The 20,118-nt window shown below is 40.3% G+C and overlaps 1 protein-coding gene across 6 annotated transcripts in view; it reads left to right on the forward strand.

Annotated features, from left to right (window-relative positions):
- DOK5 (docking protein 5) overlaps positions 1-20,118 on the forward strand; it is a 45,707-nt gene that overhangs the window by 7,659 nt on the left and 17,930 nt on the right. For 5 of the 6 annotated variants that reach the window (XM_026101912.2, XM_026101918.2, XM_026101916.2 and 2 more), the window contains exon 2: positions 13,612-13,719. The exons of the other annotated variant lie outside the window; for it this stretch is intronic. In XM_026101912.2, the coding sequence (XP_025957697.1) occupies positions 13,612-13,719 (108 nt within the window). The remainder of the gene's footprint in view (positions 1-13,611; positions 13,720-20,118) is intronic. 6 annotated transcript variants of the gene reach the window in all.

Here is a 20,118-nt window from a genome sequence, read left to right on the forward strand (position 1 = left end):
GAAAGGAGCTGACTTCATAATTTTGCTAGTTGCTTGTTTCTAGGAAATGCTTGCTTGAGTGGAGTAATGTGAGCTGTGCTAGCTGCCAGATATTTCTGGACCGTGTTTCTTTTTTTAAAAAGAAGTCAAAGGAAAAAATAGTCCTTAGGTTTCTAGACTGCTTCCTGTCTTGACTAATACTTTACCTGCAATATTGAAGAATTTTATTATTTTAAAAAGCAAAAAGAATCCCTGAAAATCAAGAGGATATTTTTTGTATTTTTGAGTATTGCATGAAAGCTTGCATGTTGGACAGCGGCAATATGCTAGATTTAAGAGGAGAAATATAAATTCTTGGTGTAGATTGTTTCTTAGGAAGTATACATTAATGTCTGCTGCACCCCCCTTGTTGTAGAACTAGATGTGAAAACTTCTGATTATTGCTTAATGTTTGGAAAAAACCTTATAAAATTTTCTTTAAGAAATCAAAAAGGAGAAAACAAGTTTTTAGCTCCTGTTGAAATTTATGGTTGTCAAACTAGAAAGAGTTGAAGCTTTCAAGGTCTTTTGCTGTTGATTTTAATTCTACTGAGTTCTGTAGGAACACCTTTGAGAAGATTGCTGTTGAACATTTAAAATGACGTGCACTTTTACAAGTTCTGCATAACATTGTTTCTGCAAAGCCCTGTGGGAGAAGCGATAAGATGGGGAAAGGCAATCTGCAGGACTGGAACCATATGGTTAGAGACTGGTGCTTGAATAAGCATGCCAGAAACCTAATATGAGGATTTTAGAGTAGGAGCTGTGAAAATTGGAAACAAGAAGAATAAAGCAAGACTGGGGTGGGGTGGGAGTTGTCTGCCTATAGCTACACTTGAAGCAGTCTTTTTAACCAAACTCTAGTGTTCACTGTACAGCTGCTTTCAGTCTGGAAGTACTGAGACAGCAGAGAAAAACTGAATGTTTTCTCTGTACAAACTTCAACCTGCAAGATATTAAGCCTGTTGGATATTCATATGTTTAGAAAACTGTTTATTAAAGTGTTGGAACAAATTCACAGATATTAAGATTTCTTGGTTCATTTCAGTGGCAGCAGGGATAAGGCTCTAGGACTTCTTAAGAGCCTCTGTCCTCAAGCTGGGAAGGGGAAGTACCAGCAAATGTCCTGCAGGACCTGCTGCAGCTCTATGTGGCTGCTGGCATTGGGTCTGTCAACCCATGGACAAGTCAATTCCAGATTTCCTCTGACACAAAGTTAATGTGACATTGAGTCTAACAAGTCAGTACCAATCTTGACAGGGTTACCTCAAGTATCGAAGCAAAGATCCTTGGTGCCAATACTGAGTTTCCAGAGTGAGCGGACAAGAGCTTTGTTGGGCAGCAGCTGTTCGGCTTGTGTTGCCCATGCGTTGGACAAGGCAGTGGCCCTTGGTGCTGTGTTCAGGCTGGGCTGAAGGGAGGCTTTGTGTATCTTTGTTTCTTTTCTTATGATATCTTAACATTGCCTTGTAAAAACAGAGCAGAGAAGTAAGGCTCTGATTTTCTTCCCATGGCCCTCCACTTTTCATACTGTTTTTTCCTATCTTTGAGTTGCATTTTGGGGCAACACCTGAGTATTTTGGGGAAATCACTCATAGTCCAAGATGTTGTGATCCAAAGCTGACTCAAAACTGAGCTGGCAAACTGAGGTTTGTGCCTTAAATAGGCAAACTTGATCTTTGGGACTGTGTGCAGGGAAGCAAGAGAGCCTAGGTTGGGTCAAGAAAACAAGCTTAAGAGCTTCTTTAATTTTTTTCTGAAAGACAGAAGGTGCAAGACTATGTAGATCGTGGTTAGGAGCCTGAAATAGCAGTTTTGATGGTGGCCTTTTAGGAGTAGGAAGAGATTTTTTTTTTTTTTTTTTCCCCCCAGCATATGCTTTCCACTAAATTAGCTTCCGTGTTTTCCTTCAGGTTCTCATTGTTTTGCTTCAGAAACAGTCTGCCAAATATGGTTTCTTTCATAAAGGAGATTGCTAGTAAACAAGTGATTCTTACCAATGCTTTATCTTGTTTCAAGGGTGGAGTTCTCACTTCAAGTCCAAAGCACACCTGACTGGGCTGCCCATGTTCTTCTGCTTTTATCTCAAACAATTCCCTCATCTTCTGTCAGTCATCTTTCCCGGCTGTTCTTTCCTGCTATTTGCTTTTTCTTTGTTAGGCAAAGGTCTGTACATCTTCTGCAGGTGGCTGCTAGCTGCTGTGCATGCAGACGAGTGTGCCAAGAACAGCTGGATGGTGGGAAACCAATTGTTACAAGGTGAAGTTCTCCCCCACCCTGGTTGATGCCTTTCCATCATCAATTTGTTATATAGTGTGAAGATAATTCTCCTGCTGGTGTGAACTGGCATTACTCCATTGAAGGTAGATCGTTGATAAATTAGTACATTTTGCAGTGTGTGTGAAAACCTTTGAAAGAGAAGTAACAGGTGTAAGGTCTGTGCCTGAGACTGACATCTTAATGTGATGTTTCTGTAGTTTTACGTATACTATGAGGGTTGATGGACTGTTCCTATTATCTTCTTGTCTGACTTTAAGTGCTGTCAGAAGCACCACTGAAGGGTTCAGGCTATTGGAATAAACAGAATTTTTCCTTTCCTTTACTGAAGATGGTGTAACTCATTTCAATTAAAAATATCAATACAGTAAAATCACTGGTGTTTTCCTACCTCATAACCTTAATGTAATAGATTAAGTTGTCCCTTTACTTCCTGTATAATGTTTATCTGGGAAACCATTGATGCTGTATCATCAGCAAAAGGGAAAAGCTATTCTTAATGGTCCGACTAATGCATTGACTCCAGCGAAGATGCGTGTTAACTGATTGTGCTGAATTTCCTGCGCACGGGTGAGTGGTGTGCTCCTGGCACAGCGCTCACATGGTAGAATGCAAGTGGTTATTCTGGTTAATGAAGTAGTACAAATTAAGAGGACAATGTTGTGCTTAGCTTTCATAGATGCTTTCTAGGCAGCAGTTCTACCTTGCTGAGGCTGGAGTCTGCCTAAATCTGAACGAACTCTTAAACACTTTCTTTAACTTCTACACAGAAGTGACACAAGAAACTATAGAAGCTGGATTTGCCCATTTGGAGTAATGTGAAGTCTGAGCAAATGCAAGAGGACTGGAAGAGCAGATGGGAAGTTATGTACCAGGGAAATATTGGTTCTGGAATCCTTTATTTTGATTTGTTTCTCTTAGGATGTAATTAAGAGTAAACAAAAAAAAAAAAAAAATGCTGGCCTCAGGTGCACCTTTACTGGAAATCTTAGTGTCTAGTCATTCTGCTTTTCAAATCATTGCAGAGAAAAACTTGTGTGCAAGTTTCAGTTTATGCTGTCTAAAAGCCTGGCATTATACTCTGAATGTGCTCTGACTGGAGAGAAGCAAGATGCTTTTAAGAGGAGACACTTTTCATCTGGTCAGTAGCTTTAAACATCCTGGCAGGGCAGCTGAGCTGTTACATGTGGGTTCATCGGTTTGTACGCAGGATCAAGTCCATCTACTGACGGCAGGCCCATGGGTTCATGGCTGTGACTCAAATCCTTTTGTGCACCAGCCTTCAGTAATTCGGCGTACATTTGAGATCATCGCTCTGAAGTCAGTGCACTGTAGTGCTTGAAATGGGAAATGCACTTTAATTGCTGCGGGCTCTTTCCCGCAGCAGCTTTGAACAGAGCATCAGTCTATCTAGCAGTCTAGGCCAAATGATTTCAATTATTTGCTGCAATCCTGTAAGGTAATGCCGAAGTGCTTGTTACTATGATTTAATGGGCTGTAATTCTGTCACTTTTAGCAGAACACTTTGTATTTTGTTAAAGTCCAACTTGCAGTGATTCACTTGGTAGCAGTATTTGCTGTTTCATACAAATTTATTTTAATTTTAAAACTGATCCAGCTTCCAAAGGGGTTGGGGGAACAACCCATGGCTTGCTGCATAGTTGTAACATCAGGAAAGTGTGGAAGGAATAAGATAGGTTGACCTTGTGTTGGGACAATAGGATGGATTAACAGATACCTTGAGACTTAATTCGAGGTGTGTGGAGTGTGTGTGTATTTGTGTATGGGGAATGGGAGGTAGTGTAGATTATATTAAGGGACACCTGTGGTGCTTTCTGTTGAAGCTTGCAGTTAAACTAGTTGGTGAATGACATCAGACCAAAAAATGGACTGTCATCTCAGTTATTGTACAGTGCTTGTCATCCTTGGCTCTCCAAGCAACACACAGGGCACAATAAGTGTCATTAACTCAACTTTTCAGGTGGACAAGTGATGACAGGTTCAGCTGAATAGCTTAGGTTATACACTGAAGACTAAGAAATTAAAGCCCTTCTCCCATTTCTGGCTTTGGGCTGCTGACAGCTTGGGGTGATCTGCAGAGATGGAGGCCAGAGTCACATATACTTCCTGCCTCTCTCATCTCAACTTACTTAGTCTTGAAATTGTAAGTCCAGCTCTGAAATACAACTCTTACAAATGATTGTATGCTGTAGGAGGCTGAAACAAAGCCTGTTTCTCAAAGCCTGAACAAGCACAGCTCATCTCCACGTGCAGAGCGAGGCTGCCCGTGCCTTCCAGACATGGCACTCGGGAGACATCCCTGTTCCAGCTGCTTTAACCGGGGAGCTTATGCTCTTACCATAGTTGCAAGTTCCTGTTATTAAGGGTTAGTGCATATGTGGTCTGCAGTCTTTTTGCATTTCATGTGCTAATTAGCCTGTTCCATGAACTGCTAATGAGCTGTATCTTTGCCATTTTCCCCCTAGTTCCCACATAATTAGAGTAACCAAGTCAGATATTGAGTGACCAAAAAGCCCAGCCCCCAAACCATGAACCATAATGGGCACTTCAAGTTAGGCAGCAGCTACCCAATCCAGGACAGCACTGAACTGGGTTAATTCACCAGCCCAGTCTAATGGCCTGACCCAGCAGAGCAGTGTGTCTGATGGGGCTCTGCAGAGCTCGGAGCCAGCCTGAATCGCCTGCGGAGGGTCAGCGTTTAGTCTGCATGGAAGCCTTTACTTTTTCCCCTCCCTTTAGTAGCTAAAGTCCTAGACTGATTTCTCGCCTATCCAGTTTCATGCCTAGAATTAACTGTGCTCATATATAAAGCTTAGCAGATGTTCAAGGCACCAAATTGGATGCTTAGCTCCACTCTGACTTTTTTAAACTGTCGCTAACAAGTGAGGACTTCTACTGTAAATGCTTCTTGGCACTGAGAGGCACTTTGCTCTAATGGCCTAACACAGCCCAGAATGATGGCCTTTTCTGTGCCTGATGAAAAACTATTACTTTGAAGGCTGTAAGCCCATAAAGAAGGGTCTGAAAGTAGGAGGATATTTGAGGTAATTATCTCTGTCTAAAGATACTGCATCCAACTAATGACTTCTGCAGGAGAATGGATTGGAAGTTGAAGTCTTGCTTTTAATTTTTTTCAGGTCCTGAAATGCTAGACAGGCACTAGAGAAATTGAAAAATGGAGTCAGGTTCTATATTGCCTTCCATCATGTCAAGCAGCATTGCTGCTTATGCCTTACATCTACTGTGTAGTTTGTTGCACATTATGCAGCTTGTTTATACATTAATTTATTAACAGGTCTCCTGTAACTCCTTGTATGTAAGGAATGCTTGCCAAAAGCCACCATGCACTGAGTAGAAAAGGAAAAGAATTAACGACTCCCTTGCTGCATGCTTAGGGTACTCAGTGGGGTGGGCGAATCCTAAATCCCAGTTCTCTCTTCCTAATTTACATTTTACATTAAGCAGAACTGGCCTGTTCTAGGTGCCAACCTCCTGTGTGTCCTGGTTGCTCCTAGCCTGTTTTGGTGCATGCACTCAAAGTCCAGATGTTGTAGGTGTCCTGCTGAGTCTGGTAGCTTCTCTGCCCTGTCTGGATTGGGCCCATAGTGTGCCCCCCCCTCCCCCAAAGCCCTACGAAGATCCATGGTGGAGAAAGAAGCAGACTTCTCTGATAAATGTGCTTCAGCACCTGGCTAGGCTCCCTAATTAAGATGCTGGTAAACACTAGGCCTTCTAGCTGTTATGTGCATCAATAGTTTGGAGGGGGGACATTGCTTCTAAACTACCTTATTGACATTTGCAGGGATTTGCTGTAAAGGGTTCTCACTAGCTCCTGGGTGCCCTTTTTAAAAATTCTGTTACCAAGGAGGAATACATCTGGAAATCCTTCCATGTCTTTGCATGTGCTTGGCCCACTTTGAAATCTGCCAAACTTGACCTGTGCCAGTGGTGACAGCAGCATAGCATGGATGCAGGCTAAAGCGAAGGCTTTGCTGCTAAATTGTTCAGTAATCTTGGGCAAGTCATTTTATGCATGAAAGGGTGGATGCAGGCAAGTCTTTCTATTCCCCGTGCTTGGATTGAACCTCTCTTTACCCTGCTGTGAATCACTGAGCTCTAGTTCATGACAAACAGCATTTTGGTTACTGGGGATGTTTTGGAAGTAAATATTCTGAGTAGAATGAATCCCCCATAATACTCAAAGACCTCAAAATGGAGGAAAAAAAAAAAAGTTCTAGTTGTGCCTTCTAACTAGGGTGCCAAATGGGAATGAATCTGTAGCCTCACATGTGGCTGTCCAGCATTTTAAACTAACGCTAGAGAAACGACAGTTCTGAGCCTGAACCTTTAAAAATACCACTTTAGGTTAATGCAGTTTCAGCTGGGAGGGAGAAGAGTAGGAAGAAAAGTTGCACCACCACCCCCCCCCCCCCCCCCCCCCCCGAGGAAAGACTGGTTAAAGCACTTCATCTTCTAGATCAGCAGACTTGCTTTGTATCTCGATTTAATGTGTGTGAGTAAAAGAAAGTGTATAAATTCATCAAGATCTGCCAAGCATTTTTAGTTGTCCACTGACTTATTCTAGCTAATTCTAGCCAGGGTCAAAGTCAGGTTTTGTAGCTTCATGGGAAAGCTTTGCAATATTGAGCAGTCTTTGCTTGTGCCTGCTCAGATTGCTGCTTCATTCCTATTAGCAGATCAGTTCCTCTTATTTAAAAATATTGTTTTTGAAGATGTAGGGGAATGAATGAAGTTTATTTGTCTATATAAATCCTTCTTGAGGGAAGGAGGAGAAATCTAGATTATTTTCTTTAGTTCCTTGGAGAAGAAGATAGCTTGATGTAAAACAGCTTTGATTTATGTAGTCATTATAACCTGATCACAATGAATAATGCAATATCACTTGCTCATAACACTACCATTAAATGGCTATTCTGGAAAGTAAAATTGACCTGTTGCCAAGTGCAGCTATATCTTTACAGACAACATGTGGACAACTTTGCTTATTTTGCAAAGCCAGTGAACCACTCTACTCTTCCATGCACTTTTTAAGTCACTCTAAACAAATTTCAGGTACAGCTTAGGTACATTTGCAGCTATAATTCTTCCTAGTGATCTCTCTGCTTATCATTTTTACAGTTGTATTGTGTGTGGTTTTTCTTCAGAATGAAACAGTGCTGAACACAGCTGCCAATAGTATATGGGGATAGTATCTTTATTGGAGATGAAGTGGAAGAGACACAGCTGGGCTGGAAAAGTAGAGGCAATTCACTACCTTATGGAAGAGATAAAATGAAAGTATTTAATTGGCGTTAATGATGTCCCAGAAGAGTTGTGGGGTCTTCACTAGATTCCCAAAACATCCCATTAAACTTGATATATAAGGCATCATGTTTGGTGATGCCTAGACCTTTTTAATAGAAAGCAGTCCTCTAACTGTTCAGAAACAGCTACCTAATGGAGGTTTACTGCTTCAAACACTTCTGAGAAGTGAATATAATTAAATGATTGAGTTACAAGCTGGATTTCTGGAAATACTTTTTTAGATGCAAGGAAAAATTCTAGATCCAGTCATGAATCTGCACCTACCCTGGGATTCTCTTTTGGGGCCCTTTACCACCCTTTGAGTCAGAATAGTCACTACTGCCTCTCTTTACATACAGGAATTGAGATACAAACATTTAATGTTACCTGGCTGACTTAGTGTGTGTTTCAAAGAAAAAAAACTTCCTGTTGGAAGGAATATTGTATAAAATTTTGACCCCCTGGGTGCTCCCTGACAAAGTTTAGTGCAAAAACCTCAAATAATTTTCCATATGCAACTTCAGTGGTGAGTTGTCTACAGTCTTGGATAGAGTAACAGTGTTTTTTCCTACAAAAAAGTTGAGAACATACTGTGAGAAATTGCTTATGTTACTGAGTTGTCCTTTAGGTAAGTTATCTATTTCTACAGGTTATCAGAATTGCAGAAGTCAGGTTCTTGGCAGTAGCCCAGACTTTGTGAATGTTACTCTAAGCTGCATGATGGCACTTTCAGTTACTGCTTTTAGAAAAGCAAATTTGTTGTTTACTTGACAACAAGTCCCTATAAATGCATGCCTCAAATTTTTGTTTTGGGGCAGAGAGCAGAAAAACAACACAATAAAATGGAGCAGCTTTCCCTGAAGGCTCGCTCTTTGTTGGCAAGACAAATTTGCCAAATTGTACTATTATCTTTGACCTCTCTCTATCCCTGTTAAATAACAAACAAGTACATGATGGGATTCTTTGGCCCTAAAGTGAAATAGGCTTGCTTTTTCTTAGTGCATTGGCTGTTTTTAAAAACTTAGATGAGGAAATATATGGCTTAGAGTTTTAATCCCCCATCCCCTGACTGAAGATAATAATAAAAAAAAATAATAGCCTTACCCCCAGATTTCTAAGCTGTGTTTGACTATTTCTGGGCACTTTTTAGATCAGTTGCTGAACCAAAGTATAGAGCAGGGGGGAAGACCAGCTTCAGCAGAACTGCAAACTTTGGTTTTTATAAAATTCAAACACTTCCATTTCCTGTGTAGAATTTTCATGTAGTAAAGAATAAGATTTTGGGGTGTTCAAAATCTAGCTGCGCTTACTGATCAGTTTGGAGGTGGAAGTGGCTGACATGGTGTTCTTCCTTGTCCGTGCCTGTTTTTACAGTAGGCTCTGGTTTCAGTTTCCTGCTCTGCATGAGAACATTTCAAACCATATCTGGGCCATGAAACCCAGAAAAGTCGGAGGGAAAATCTTTCCACTTTACTAAGCCAGATGGTGGCTGGCTCCAGCTGAGGGTAATAGCTCCTTGCCTTGCAGTGCATTTCCAGCATCAGGAGGAGCAGCAGGGATTGCTGAGGAGCTCTGCCCGGTTTGTAAGGCATAGCACCAAGAGGCAGCAATCCAAATGCTCAGATTGCATAATTCCTTTGAAGTCACTCCTTCGACTTCAGCTGTGGCAATGACTTACATCAGCTGATCTTAAGAGCCAAAAATAGAACTGACTGATTTGATGTGACCTTGGACATGCATGTTAGATCACCTTGCTGGGTTTCAGATGATCGGCTTCGTACAGTCATGTCGTTATTTCCCTAGAGTTTTATGGTGTTGCCTGCTTGATGGACTGTTAGAATTTGAAATTTTCAGAAGAGATCACAGGAAGTAGATGCTAATTTTTATGATACTTGAATTAAATTTGGGGTTAGGCTTCTCAGAAGGTCTCTCAGGGAGTGCTTTGGAAGTTTTAGGAGGTGTTATGCAAATGACAGCTATTGCTCTTCTCTCTGCAGCACATCAGATCCTGATTTGCTCTTTGGATTATCTAATCATTGTCAGTGCAAGTGTTTGGGGTGGAAGTAATTACAGCAGCACTTTCAACTAATTCCTATTCATGGAGTAGCATGGAAAATGTTGATTTGAGGGATAAGTGAGCTAAATATTCCTGACTGAATAGACACCTAAGAGCATTTGGGGCTGGTTCTTGTTCGAGCTGTTTTGACAGCAGCATCACTGTAAACAATTTGCGTGTTATCTCCTCCTTGAGAAATATTGACAAGTCTCAGACACGCACTAGGTCATGATGGCATCAAAGACCTAATTACTTGCTCTGTATGTAGCTCGCAGCAAGCTCAGCGATTAGCGCTCTGTTCTTGGGTGCGACACTGTCTCTTCTGTGCATTGAGTGTGGTGACTGGGCTTTTCAGCACTGCGAGGCAGGAGCTACTAAATCTGGTGTTGCTAGAGTTTTGGGGTCTTGTGCAGTTTATTTCCAGTTGAGACTGCTGGATGTTCATCTAAGATGTTCCCTTATGATATATAGGATGCAGAAGTGTTACTCTCATAATAGTATCAGCTGTCGATGGCTGTCATATTTTCAAAGATGCTAAGCAGACCTTAAGTGAAGGAACACATCTTTTTATTTTATGTAACTTAGCAGACTGGAGTTAAACATCAGATCACTGACTTCAGCAGGAATTCAAACTACTGTATATTTAGGCACAAACTTGTTTGTTTCTGATCAAAATAAAATACACTAGAGTTGTAGAATAAGGTATAACTTTGCTCTAACTAAATTCTTTAACTTGTCTTACCCCCCCCTTCCCAAGTCCAGTAACATAATGTCTGTTTTGCTGCTATAAATGCTAGACAAAGACCCATTAAGGGATCAATCACACTGAAGTAACTGGCTTTCTATTTGCATGATTTTGAAATTGAAAACTCTCTCAAAAGACTTAAGCATCTCTCTATTAATATAATATCCAGGAACTGTAATCATGGACCCAGACCAGATGGCCAGGTACTACACTGACAAGCAATTAAAGTCTGAGCAGAAGCAGTTGTACTACAGATGAGCAATAGCAATTCATTGGACAAAAGTCACTTTTTACATAATGCTTACAGGAATTAAGGATTCACTGAATACTGTTTATCCCTTAAAGTGTAGGCAAGCTTCCAGCTGGTGCTGAGCTGTGTAAGCAACACCTCACTGTTAGCAAGCATTGGTAGTGTGAGTAACTTTGAACAAGATACAGTAGCAATAGTATTAAGGAGGCAGTGGAGCCTTCCTAATAGCATGGGCAGCCTGTTAATCTGCTGGTAGACCCAACTGTGTTTCAATACCTGGTGATTAGTTTGTAGCTACCAGCAGTGTAGGTTGTTGTTCATCAGCTGTGGAGGAACAACTCTTCTGATGAGTGCCACTACTTAGATGCAAAAAGAGGCTTCCTGTTTTCTGTGAACAGTATGAGCAGTGGAGGAGAGTTTCATAGGGAGATAGGCCTCAGCCACACTTATGTTTAAAAGTGCAATTGGTGTTAAACACTTTATTTAATCTAGGACAAAATAAATAGCAGAACTCCTTAACCCGACAATGCAGAACGCTAATATGCTGGCCTTTAGCCTGGAGATGCTCTAGAAAGAGTTGCTTAGCTGATACATAAGGAGGAGGAAGTTCAGAGGAGGAACCTTTATGACCTGGCTTGCTTTCCTCCAGTTTTATCAAATTATGATGAATAATGTGCCTTCCTTTCTTCTCAGGTACTTTAGACTGGATGATCTTGTGCTGATGGTGCTGGTATAATGACATATTCCAGCCTTGAGAGATGTTTTTTCTCTCTTAGAGGAAAAATTGTTGTAATTTTGGAACAGAACCAAAATTTCAAGTCCAGTACTTATTTTGGAGACTGATTTGGCTTTTTCATCCTTGGAGATACTTAAATGTAGCACGTTCTTCCCAGCTTTTCTCTAATTCTGATTTAAATCCAAGAATTGGTCCTGATGCTGCAATATTCAATTTTGAACTACAACAATAAAATCCTAATAGCACCAACTTCTAGTCACCTACTGAGCTTGAACAGTCTGGTGTCAATAGTGCCTGTGCTCCTAGTGGTGTTTGGAAGGGTGATGACAAACTTGGATCTTGGAGGCAGGACAAAATTCTTTATTTCCTTATTAGTGTAGAGTATCATTCTCCTACTCTGCCCCTAACTGTCTCTGTGCTGCTGAGGTTGACATTGGAGCTACAGCTTTGAGGTGCTTGCTGATCTGAAGTGCTTCTGAGTGCAAATGACTGAGTATGTTCCTGTCCTGTGTTGTGTTGTCCTAGGGCATGTTGTGTAATGCCTAATGAATTACAAAAGAATTCTGTTCTCCTATGGGCCTTTAATGCCTACAGTTAGAAATACAGCTGTTCTTGAAAAGCAAAAGGACAGAGTATTCACACAGGAGACTCGCAGGAGATTTTTGGAAAGCTTTTCTTGTGAAATCCAATGAGGTTACCTGGGCCCAGCAAGCAAGATTCACAGAAGGAGGCAAAACTTTCTTCCAGTGTAAGTTAGTACATATTTGAATTCCCTTTTTGGTGGTAAGCTTTCATTTTGGTCAGTGTCTAGTAATTCTTGAACAATTCTGTTCAATGCAAAAGCTTGAATTGAACATGCTGTTGAGTGGCCAGTAAGCTGGAAAATTGGATGAAGGTCTTGATAGGTTCAGCTGCTGCCTGGCATCTGAACAGCCTGTCAGTGTGCCAAATGCTTCCTCAGGCAAGTGGGCCAGGAATGTGAGTGCCCACACATCAGGCAGGATAATGAAACGGGGGAGATGATGTGGTTCCCTGAACAACTTTACGGAAACAGCTAAAAGCCAGTGGAAGAAGCACAAGTAGACAACCCACAATCATTTCTGGGCACAGAGTTATAGCTACTTTTTGCAGGTATAACTTGTATTTTATGCTCAAAGTGGCTGGAAACCCATCAGGGGTTTAAAGGATTGCCTTGTCAGCTGGTTACCTGTTGCATGCTGGCATGGTTGAAGGTAGTGAGATGTTTTTGGTGGGTTTAATCACTGATCAGTTCTAGTGAATTTGAGCTCTGCCAGAGCTGTAAACTCTGACAGTGACTGATCAGAATGTCTTCCTTGAAATCTCACTAATTTTAGTGGAAGTTTTTGTTTTATTTCTAATTTACCAGGTGTTACTTTTGAATTACTGATTAAATGTATGCTGTAAACAGCTGGCAATGCTTAATTCTTTCTACACAGACTGTTATCTAAGCTGAGAGGGTAGTGAAAAGTACCATGGTGAGGGTGGCAGAAAGTACAACACAATTGAATAGGTGGGTAGATTGCAGGAAATGAAGGGGTGGAAGTTTGAGAAATGAAGTGGCTTAAGACTGGATGGAAAGGTATTTTTTGACCACTGTGCATGGAAAAGATCTGTCTCAAATGACTTTAAATTTAAATATCAGACCCTGGAAGTAAAATTTCCAGTGGTCAGAATGGTCTTAGGTTCTGCAGTTAAATGATCTGGCTTTTCTGTTACCCAGTAACATCCTTTCTGTATTGATGTTTACCTTTATAGACATGTACAGTTTTATCTCTTTTACTTCTCTGGTGGAACTCCATTCCTACCTGCCTGCTCAAGGTTTCTTCATGTCTGCCTTAAGGAAAATTGGAACCACTATCAAATTAATGAAAATGGAAAGTGTCATCTTAAAAATCTGTTTCCTAAAGCCTTACATTTGCAAGCGTACTGCTTATAGCTTTTTATTTCTATAACCGTTCATGCAGGCATGAGCTGTCTTCATAAAAATCTCTGCCTGTATTGTAACTTAAAGGAAATGGGTTGCAGCTAAGCATTGGCCTGTGTTGGGTTTTTTGAGTCTAAGCTCCCGAGAACTGTTAACTGTAGCTTTAGAGCAATAGTTGCTTTATGTATTTAACTTACATGCAAATATTAGTGATAGTCAAGTCATTGGAGATGCCAAGTTTACTCTCTTGTATCTCTAGATTTACCAGAGATGCTGGTTAATATTCAAAAAAGCTTCAAGCAAAGGGCCAAAGAGGCTGGAGAAGTTCTCAGATGAGCGTGCTGCTTACTTTAGATGCTATCACAAGGTAAGACTTGATTATATGGTTGCTTCTCAAAATTTGTGGTTTTTTTACATACATGGTAACTTAGTTTTTATTCTTTATTGTATTATTTGAACTGAAAATTGGAACTTATTTACGATCAAAATCCTAAACTTGTTCCTTCATTCAGTAATGTAGAGGCAGAATGAGCCTCTTTTGTGCTTTACAGCTAGTACATCTTGCTAAGCTAGTGGAATAAATCTCTAATATTATAGAACAAGTCCTTCGGTCTCCTCAGCCTAATCCTTTCTGCTTTAGATCAAACACAAAATACTTTAGAGTGACTACACCTAGTCATAATTACAATAACAAATGTCGAAGGTAACATGGCATGAATTCAAGAAAGCTGGGTACTGAAGACAGGTTGCTATTTTATGAGGACTTTGCATCTGTGGGAAGACACTAGATGCTTTCAGAAATGAAGGGCAACACGAATTTTTTTTTACATGCAAATTTTTCCTGCAGTGGTGATGTGAAAACCTTTGCTAAATTCACTAATATTGAAAGAATATAATTTTCTCTCTAATAGCTCTGCTGAAGTTTTGTGCACTGTTCATAGTCATCTAAGAATTTACATGTGTAATTCTCCTGGTTATGGAGATGAAAATAAGAAGCCCTTTAATTTATAATCATTGTTGGCAAAAGCTTAATACATTAGATTAGGAATTATGTGCATAAATTCCTAGGATTCAGCAAGCACAGCTCAGCTTGAGGCTGATCTACGCTTATTCACTTTGACATACATTTAGGATGAGATCTTTAGGGAATACTTTTTCTGAATTCTTGGATTTATCTGCCTACATGCCACAACTTGTAATTGATTGGTCATAAAACCCTGTGGCTATTTGTACTAAATCATGCCCAGAAATAGTTTATTCAAACTTATATTAAGCAACTTTCAAAAGTAATGAAGTGTATATTTTGATTTGTGGGGATTGCACAGTGTATGTTTTAGATGATTTCCAGCCCTGCATGGAATTTGCATTTCTCATGGCATGGTTCTGTCAACTATTGATGCAAATCTTCATTTCTTCTATTGTACTAACACAATGTATCAGCAGCACATGCACCACTGGTGTGAAGTTCAAATTAAGTAGTGGATTTGAAATCCAAGAGGGATCTAAAGGCTTGAATTTTCTTTTTCAAGAAGATATGTAGGTTAGCACTTGCCATTTTTCACATATAAACTAGAAGCAGTTTCCTGCATCTGGATCTGCATACTGAAGCATGTTAGAAAGCTCCATTAACTTCATAAGATTTTCAGCTATATCAATGAAATTCCCATAAGCTTAGACTAAGTTACTTAATGTTCAACTATTTTGTTTCTTCTATACATTTATTATCTTCTCTGGTAGCTTATTTAAGAGGAATAAACAATGGTCAAACTCCATGACCATAGAAGTTATTGGGAATTGTCTGGTTGAATTGATGCTTTAGTAACAGTGAAATTCATGCTTTCGGCTTTTGAAAGTTGTAGCTAAGATGTCAGATATGTAGTACGAAGTTATAGATGTTAAAGCAAAGCCTAGTCTTGACTGAAGTTTTGATTAAAAATGCTTCAAAAGTAGTAAAACATCTTACATAAACACTTTGTACCTAATCACAGAGCAATTCTTTTTATAAAGACTTGACAATCTAGGGTTTGCTTTAGGATGATGGTCCATGCCCAAATTTTTTCAGACTTTTTTAGGAATGAGAACAAACTTTCACCTTTTGGAGTAAAACAAAGTTGATGTAGAGCACTTGAATGGAGCACGTATTCCTGAAAGCTGCTGGTTCTAGCTGGAGTGAACTGATCACTTGAGCCCCCTTTTGTGGGGGGAAGAGGAGGGAGAGAGTTCTGAATCTTAAGCTGAATATACTTAAGATATGGGCTTCTGTCTTTTCTGTGTGTGTCTTGGACCTGCCACACTAGACTAGAGCTGGCAATCATTCTCTGAACCCTTCCCCTAAACTTAATTCTACTTTAGGTCTGGGGTATGTAGAACTAAAATAAGGCATGTAAAATCAAGGTTTCTACCAGAAAGCTTGTAGTCCCCTCTGTAGAAGGGAGAGATCTCTTTTCCTGACACCATATCAGCCTGGATGTTGCGGATGAGCCTGCTGATAGCTGTTAGGGGTGCAGATGGGCTGGAGCCTGCTGATAGCTGTTAGGGGTGCAGATGGGCTGGATGCCTGGGCAGCAGGACACCCATCTGTGGGAGTTGACTCTAACGTTGTCATCCCTATTTCTTCTCCACATCTATCATTCCTCTTTGCACGCTCTGTAAATGAAGCAGTGCTAGAAGAACTGCTAGTAGAATTGTTTAAGAGCGGTTATTGGGGGGGACTGTGGGCTGTCATTAACCTCTGCAGTGTTGCCATTTGGCAGTGGGGCTCTGCAGCATCCCTGTTTCACAGAGATGGAAACTGAGGTTGTCTCCTAGTTCTAGAGTCAGTGACTATAAAAGTTGATGGGTCCTGCTTATTTTTGCTGAACTTAAGTGAGAGGAAGTTGAATATTAAATAGCACCTTCTGACAAAAATGTGTTAACTTACAAAGAGAGAACATGTGGATAAGTGATTTTCATCTTCTCAAATAAGCTTTGTAAATGTGTGAAATTCTAAGGTGGTGAATGATGCAAATACTTCCAACAGTGTTATGCAATGAGGTGATAAAGGACGATGTGTCACTACTGCTGTATAAAAAGCATAAATGCTAAAAAGCATAGCTGATAATTAAAAAACAACTTTAATATGGCAGTCTTCATCTAACAGCTTCTAGCCAGTTTTTTGTGTATCATATATGGGACTGGGTGTCTTGGATCGCATGGATGATGCTATGAGTACTAGCTGTAGCTGTTGCCTTCATCTGCATGCACCTAGCCAGGTGTTGTAGGAGTAGCTTGACAGTGTGTAGTCTTTCTGTCCACAGGTGACAAAATCAGAACAGACAAAAAGCTGCTTCTCACAGTCTCTGACAGTAAAGTTAATCCTACAAATGAGAAGACCAATCAGTCCTGTTAACATGTCAAGTGTCACTGTCAAAGGCTTGTGCTAATGAACCTAAGGATGCCTGCAGTGCAGCCTGATAGATGGTACTGTGAGAGAAAGCCTTCCTTACAGATTACCAATGTTTAAGAAATGTGGTTGCTAACCTCCTACGTGAGTTCTGAAGCCTGATTCTCAGACTTGGAAAGCAGCATCAGATCTAGGAAACAGAGGAGTCTGTGTTCACCTGATCAGTCTCAGGAAAGTTTTAATCCATCATAAAAATGTAAAGGACAGGAAAAAAACAGCAAATGCAGCTAAAATTTCAAAAGCACCTGCTTCCCTCAGTGGAGTGTTAAATTGTTTTTCTTTCTGTGGTGAATCAAAGTGCCAATGTTACTTGCAATTTATCAAACTGGGAAGAGTGTCTTGAGCCTTTGTCCTGTGGGCATTGTGGTGCCTGTCACTGAGTCTGAGCTGCTGTGGACTGAGACTGCAGAAATGCTGCCTGGTAACTTCGTCTGGCCAAGGCGTCTCCTCTGCGCACTGGAGTCCTGGGTCACAGGCTCGGCAGTGTTGCAGACGCTGGGTTGTGCGTGCGCAGGTACGTAAGTTGTGTGCGTGTGTGACATCTGTGCCTTGTTGTGCAGCTCTGCACCAAAAGCTGAATTTTGCCATCTTTACGTGCTCAAAGCTTGCTGGTGTAACCCCTCCTTTTGTCCCTGTCCCGTGTGTGGCTCTTCCCACCTGTCACTTCACTGGGGAGAGACTTTCTCACGTACCTGTTACACCCCGCTAAAGCACCAGCAGTCTTGGATCTCGGCGGCTGTGAGCTGGGGACTCTTGGATCCTGCTGGCCGGTTGATAATGATTAGTTAGCTCAGTTTAATGGATACATTTTTAAACTAATTAAGTTCATTCTTTATTCCAGGTCCAGAGATTTGGACACTCATTTGTTAGGCTACTTTAAGTCAGGGTGTGCTTGACATGATTTCTGAGAAAGTGCATGTAAGAAGATCAAGTGTGTGTATATTTATTGAGAAAAATATTTTATATAAGAAATCAAAATCATATATTCACTGTATCTGTCTCTTTCCTTAAATGTAATCCATAGGCTAGAGACTTTTCCTTAGCAAAGTCACTATGTAGAGAAATTGAACAAAAAAAGTACATTTTGTGTAATATTGACCTACAAAAACTCCCTAATCTTCTATTTTTTTTAAACATGGGGAGGTTAGTGTACTAAGGATGTGGGTGGGTTTTATTTTTATTTTCTCCAAAGACACAAGTCATCTGAGAATAGTCATCTGTAGCTTATGAAGTGCACTGGAAATTTGCATTCACAAAGCAAATTGCCCACTTAATTCATTTAGTCCCACAAGGCTGAAAAAATAATTAGGATCCAGGCTACAAAATTTGGACAGAAAAATTGCCTTTCAGGTAGCTGTCTAGCTTTCATTTGGTAAATATAAATAAATAATCATCTACAAATTACCATATGCTTTAACAAAATAATACTGGGGACATTGCAGAAATAAAATTGTTTCTCTAAAGGGCTTTTGACTTTGCAGTGTACCAGAAGAATCGTTAATATTCCAATATAAAACCAGCTAATTGCATACTGCTGACAGGAATATACTGATTCCTCGAGGGGATCTAAGTTTTAATCCGATTGTATTAATCTTGCCTTGAAACAGCAGAAGTAATTTAAACAGTCTTTCTGTCTAGTTATGGAATAATCCATTTGGAAAATTGAATTGTGTAATTTGTAATTGTTTTCCAGGCTTGCTAATGCAAAGCTGTATTGGTAGCAAATTAAACGCTTAAAGTATGACCATTCTGCTAATCGCTGGCTGTTAAACATTTATTTTAATGAATACTATCACTTACTCTGAATAAAATGTCTGGTTTGGGGCTTTAAAAGAATTCAAGTAACTTGTCAGGATGCTTTGGCATCTTTATTGTGATGCTCTGTGTCAAGATTCATGGCAAATCTGTGGGGCAGGAAGAGGACCCAAGGCTTGTCACAAAGCTCAGGGTTGTGGCTCTGGTGCCCAGCTCCGCTGCTCGTGCAGCTTGAGGGGCAGTTTCTGGGAGTGAGTGAAAAGTGAATCTCAATCTTTTGTTCTTGGCCTTAATTTTTTTAAAAGCTGCTGGAGTACTCCAGGGTTTTGGTTAGTGTGTATGCAGTTCTGTACAGGAACAAATGAAAACTGGCAGCTGGCAGTCTTCGCCCTGAAGAAAGGGAGAAGTAGCCCCAGAGCAGTGTGAAATGTAGGCATGGCTGTAGATAGCATACTAAATATATATATATATATATATATAAAAAATAAATGTTTATGTAGTTAAATGCATACAGACAAATAGGATAAACAGAAGTGGGCTGGAATTGCAGCAGTGACTGCTAAATGTGCACCACCATAGTCCTCACCGGGCAAACACCCTGTGAGCCAAGATGGAAGGGTGAAGTCTTCAAGATTAAAACACTAAATACTTGAAACCATTGAAAGTGGCAGTTGTGTAGACAAATATTCCCATGTGTTCTATACTGAAAGGCTACTGGTATTTAAGAATTATATATGCAAGTCAAAGGGCTATGAAAGCTATTTTTTTGGTGAACTCTGCATTTGGTATAATTTTTGAAGAGAATATGCTGGCACTGAGATGCAAGAATTTCTGCCTGAGAGTATCTGGTCAGGGTGAAGCTCTATCTGCTTGTAATGTCTGTTGAGAAATTAATGGTTAATCCCTGTTCCTGACTCTTGCTGAGCTACTGTAGTGAGAGCTCAAGTATTTTAGTTTTTCATCTAGTGTAATGTATTTCAATTATATAGATTGTCACCTTAACATAAAGGAGGCCTGAAAGTAAAAGGGAGGAAAGTGTTTTCAACCCCTACACAAAATAATATTCATCTTATGGTTTCACTGTTAAACACTGTTTTAGAAGTGTATCCTGTGATTTTTTTTCTTGCCTTTTAAAATTAAATTTATAAACTATTGTATGTTTTTATTTGTCCTAGATTAAGGAATTAAACTGACCGTGAAAACGTTATCTTGCAAGATTTGGGCAGGAGGACCGTTGCAAAAATGCAAGGAAGAGAGCTCAGCCTCAGATCCTTGCAGGTGCTTTGTCTGTCCCTGAGCCCTTTCCAGGAGCACAGTGGAGGGGCTGTCAGCAGCCTGCCACTTTTGGTGTGAATTCAGTGCGTATGTGCCAGACACTCCGAACCATCTGTTGCATAAGTGCAAGCAACAGGAAGGCGGTTTAGGCACCTGGAATAATGACGGTATTTTGAAGCATCTTGCTGGGAGACACAGTAGGGCAAATATCAAGTGATCTTTAAACAATTTTCCCTCAGGAACACAGGTGTGCTGTTGAGCCTCAGCAGCAGGAATAACTTCTTGGCTGAAGCT

Source organism: Dromaius novaehollandiae, chromosome 16 (assembly GCF_036370855.1).
Source record: "Dromaius novaehollandiae isolate bDroNov1 chromosome 16, bDroNov1.hap1, whole genome shotgun sequence".
NCBI classification, from domain to species: Eukaryota; Metazoa; Chordata; class Aves; order Casuariiformes; family Dromaiidae; genus Dromaius; species Dromaius novaehollandiae.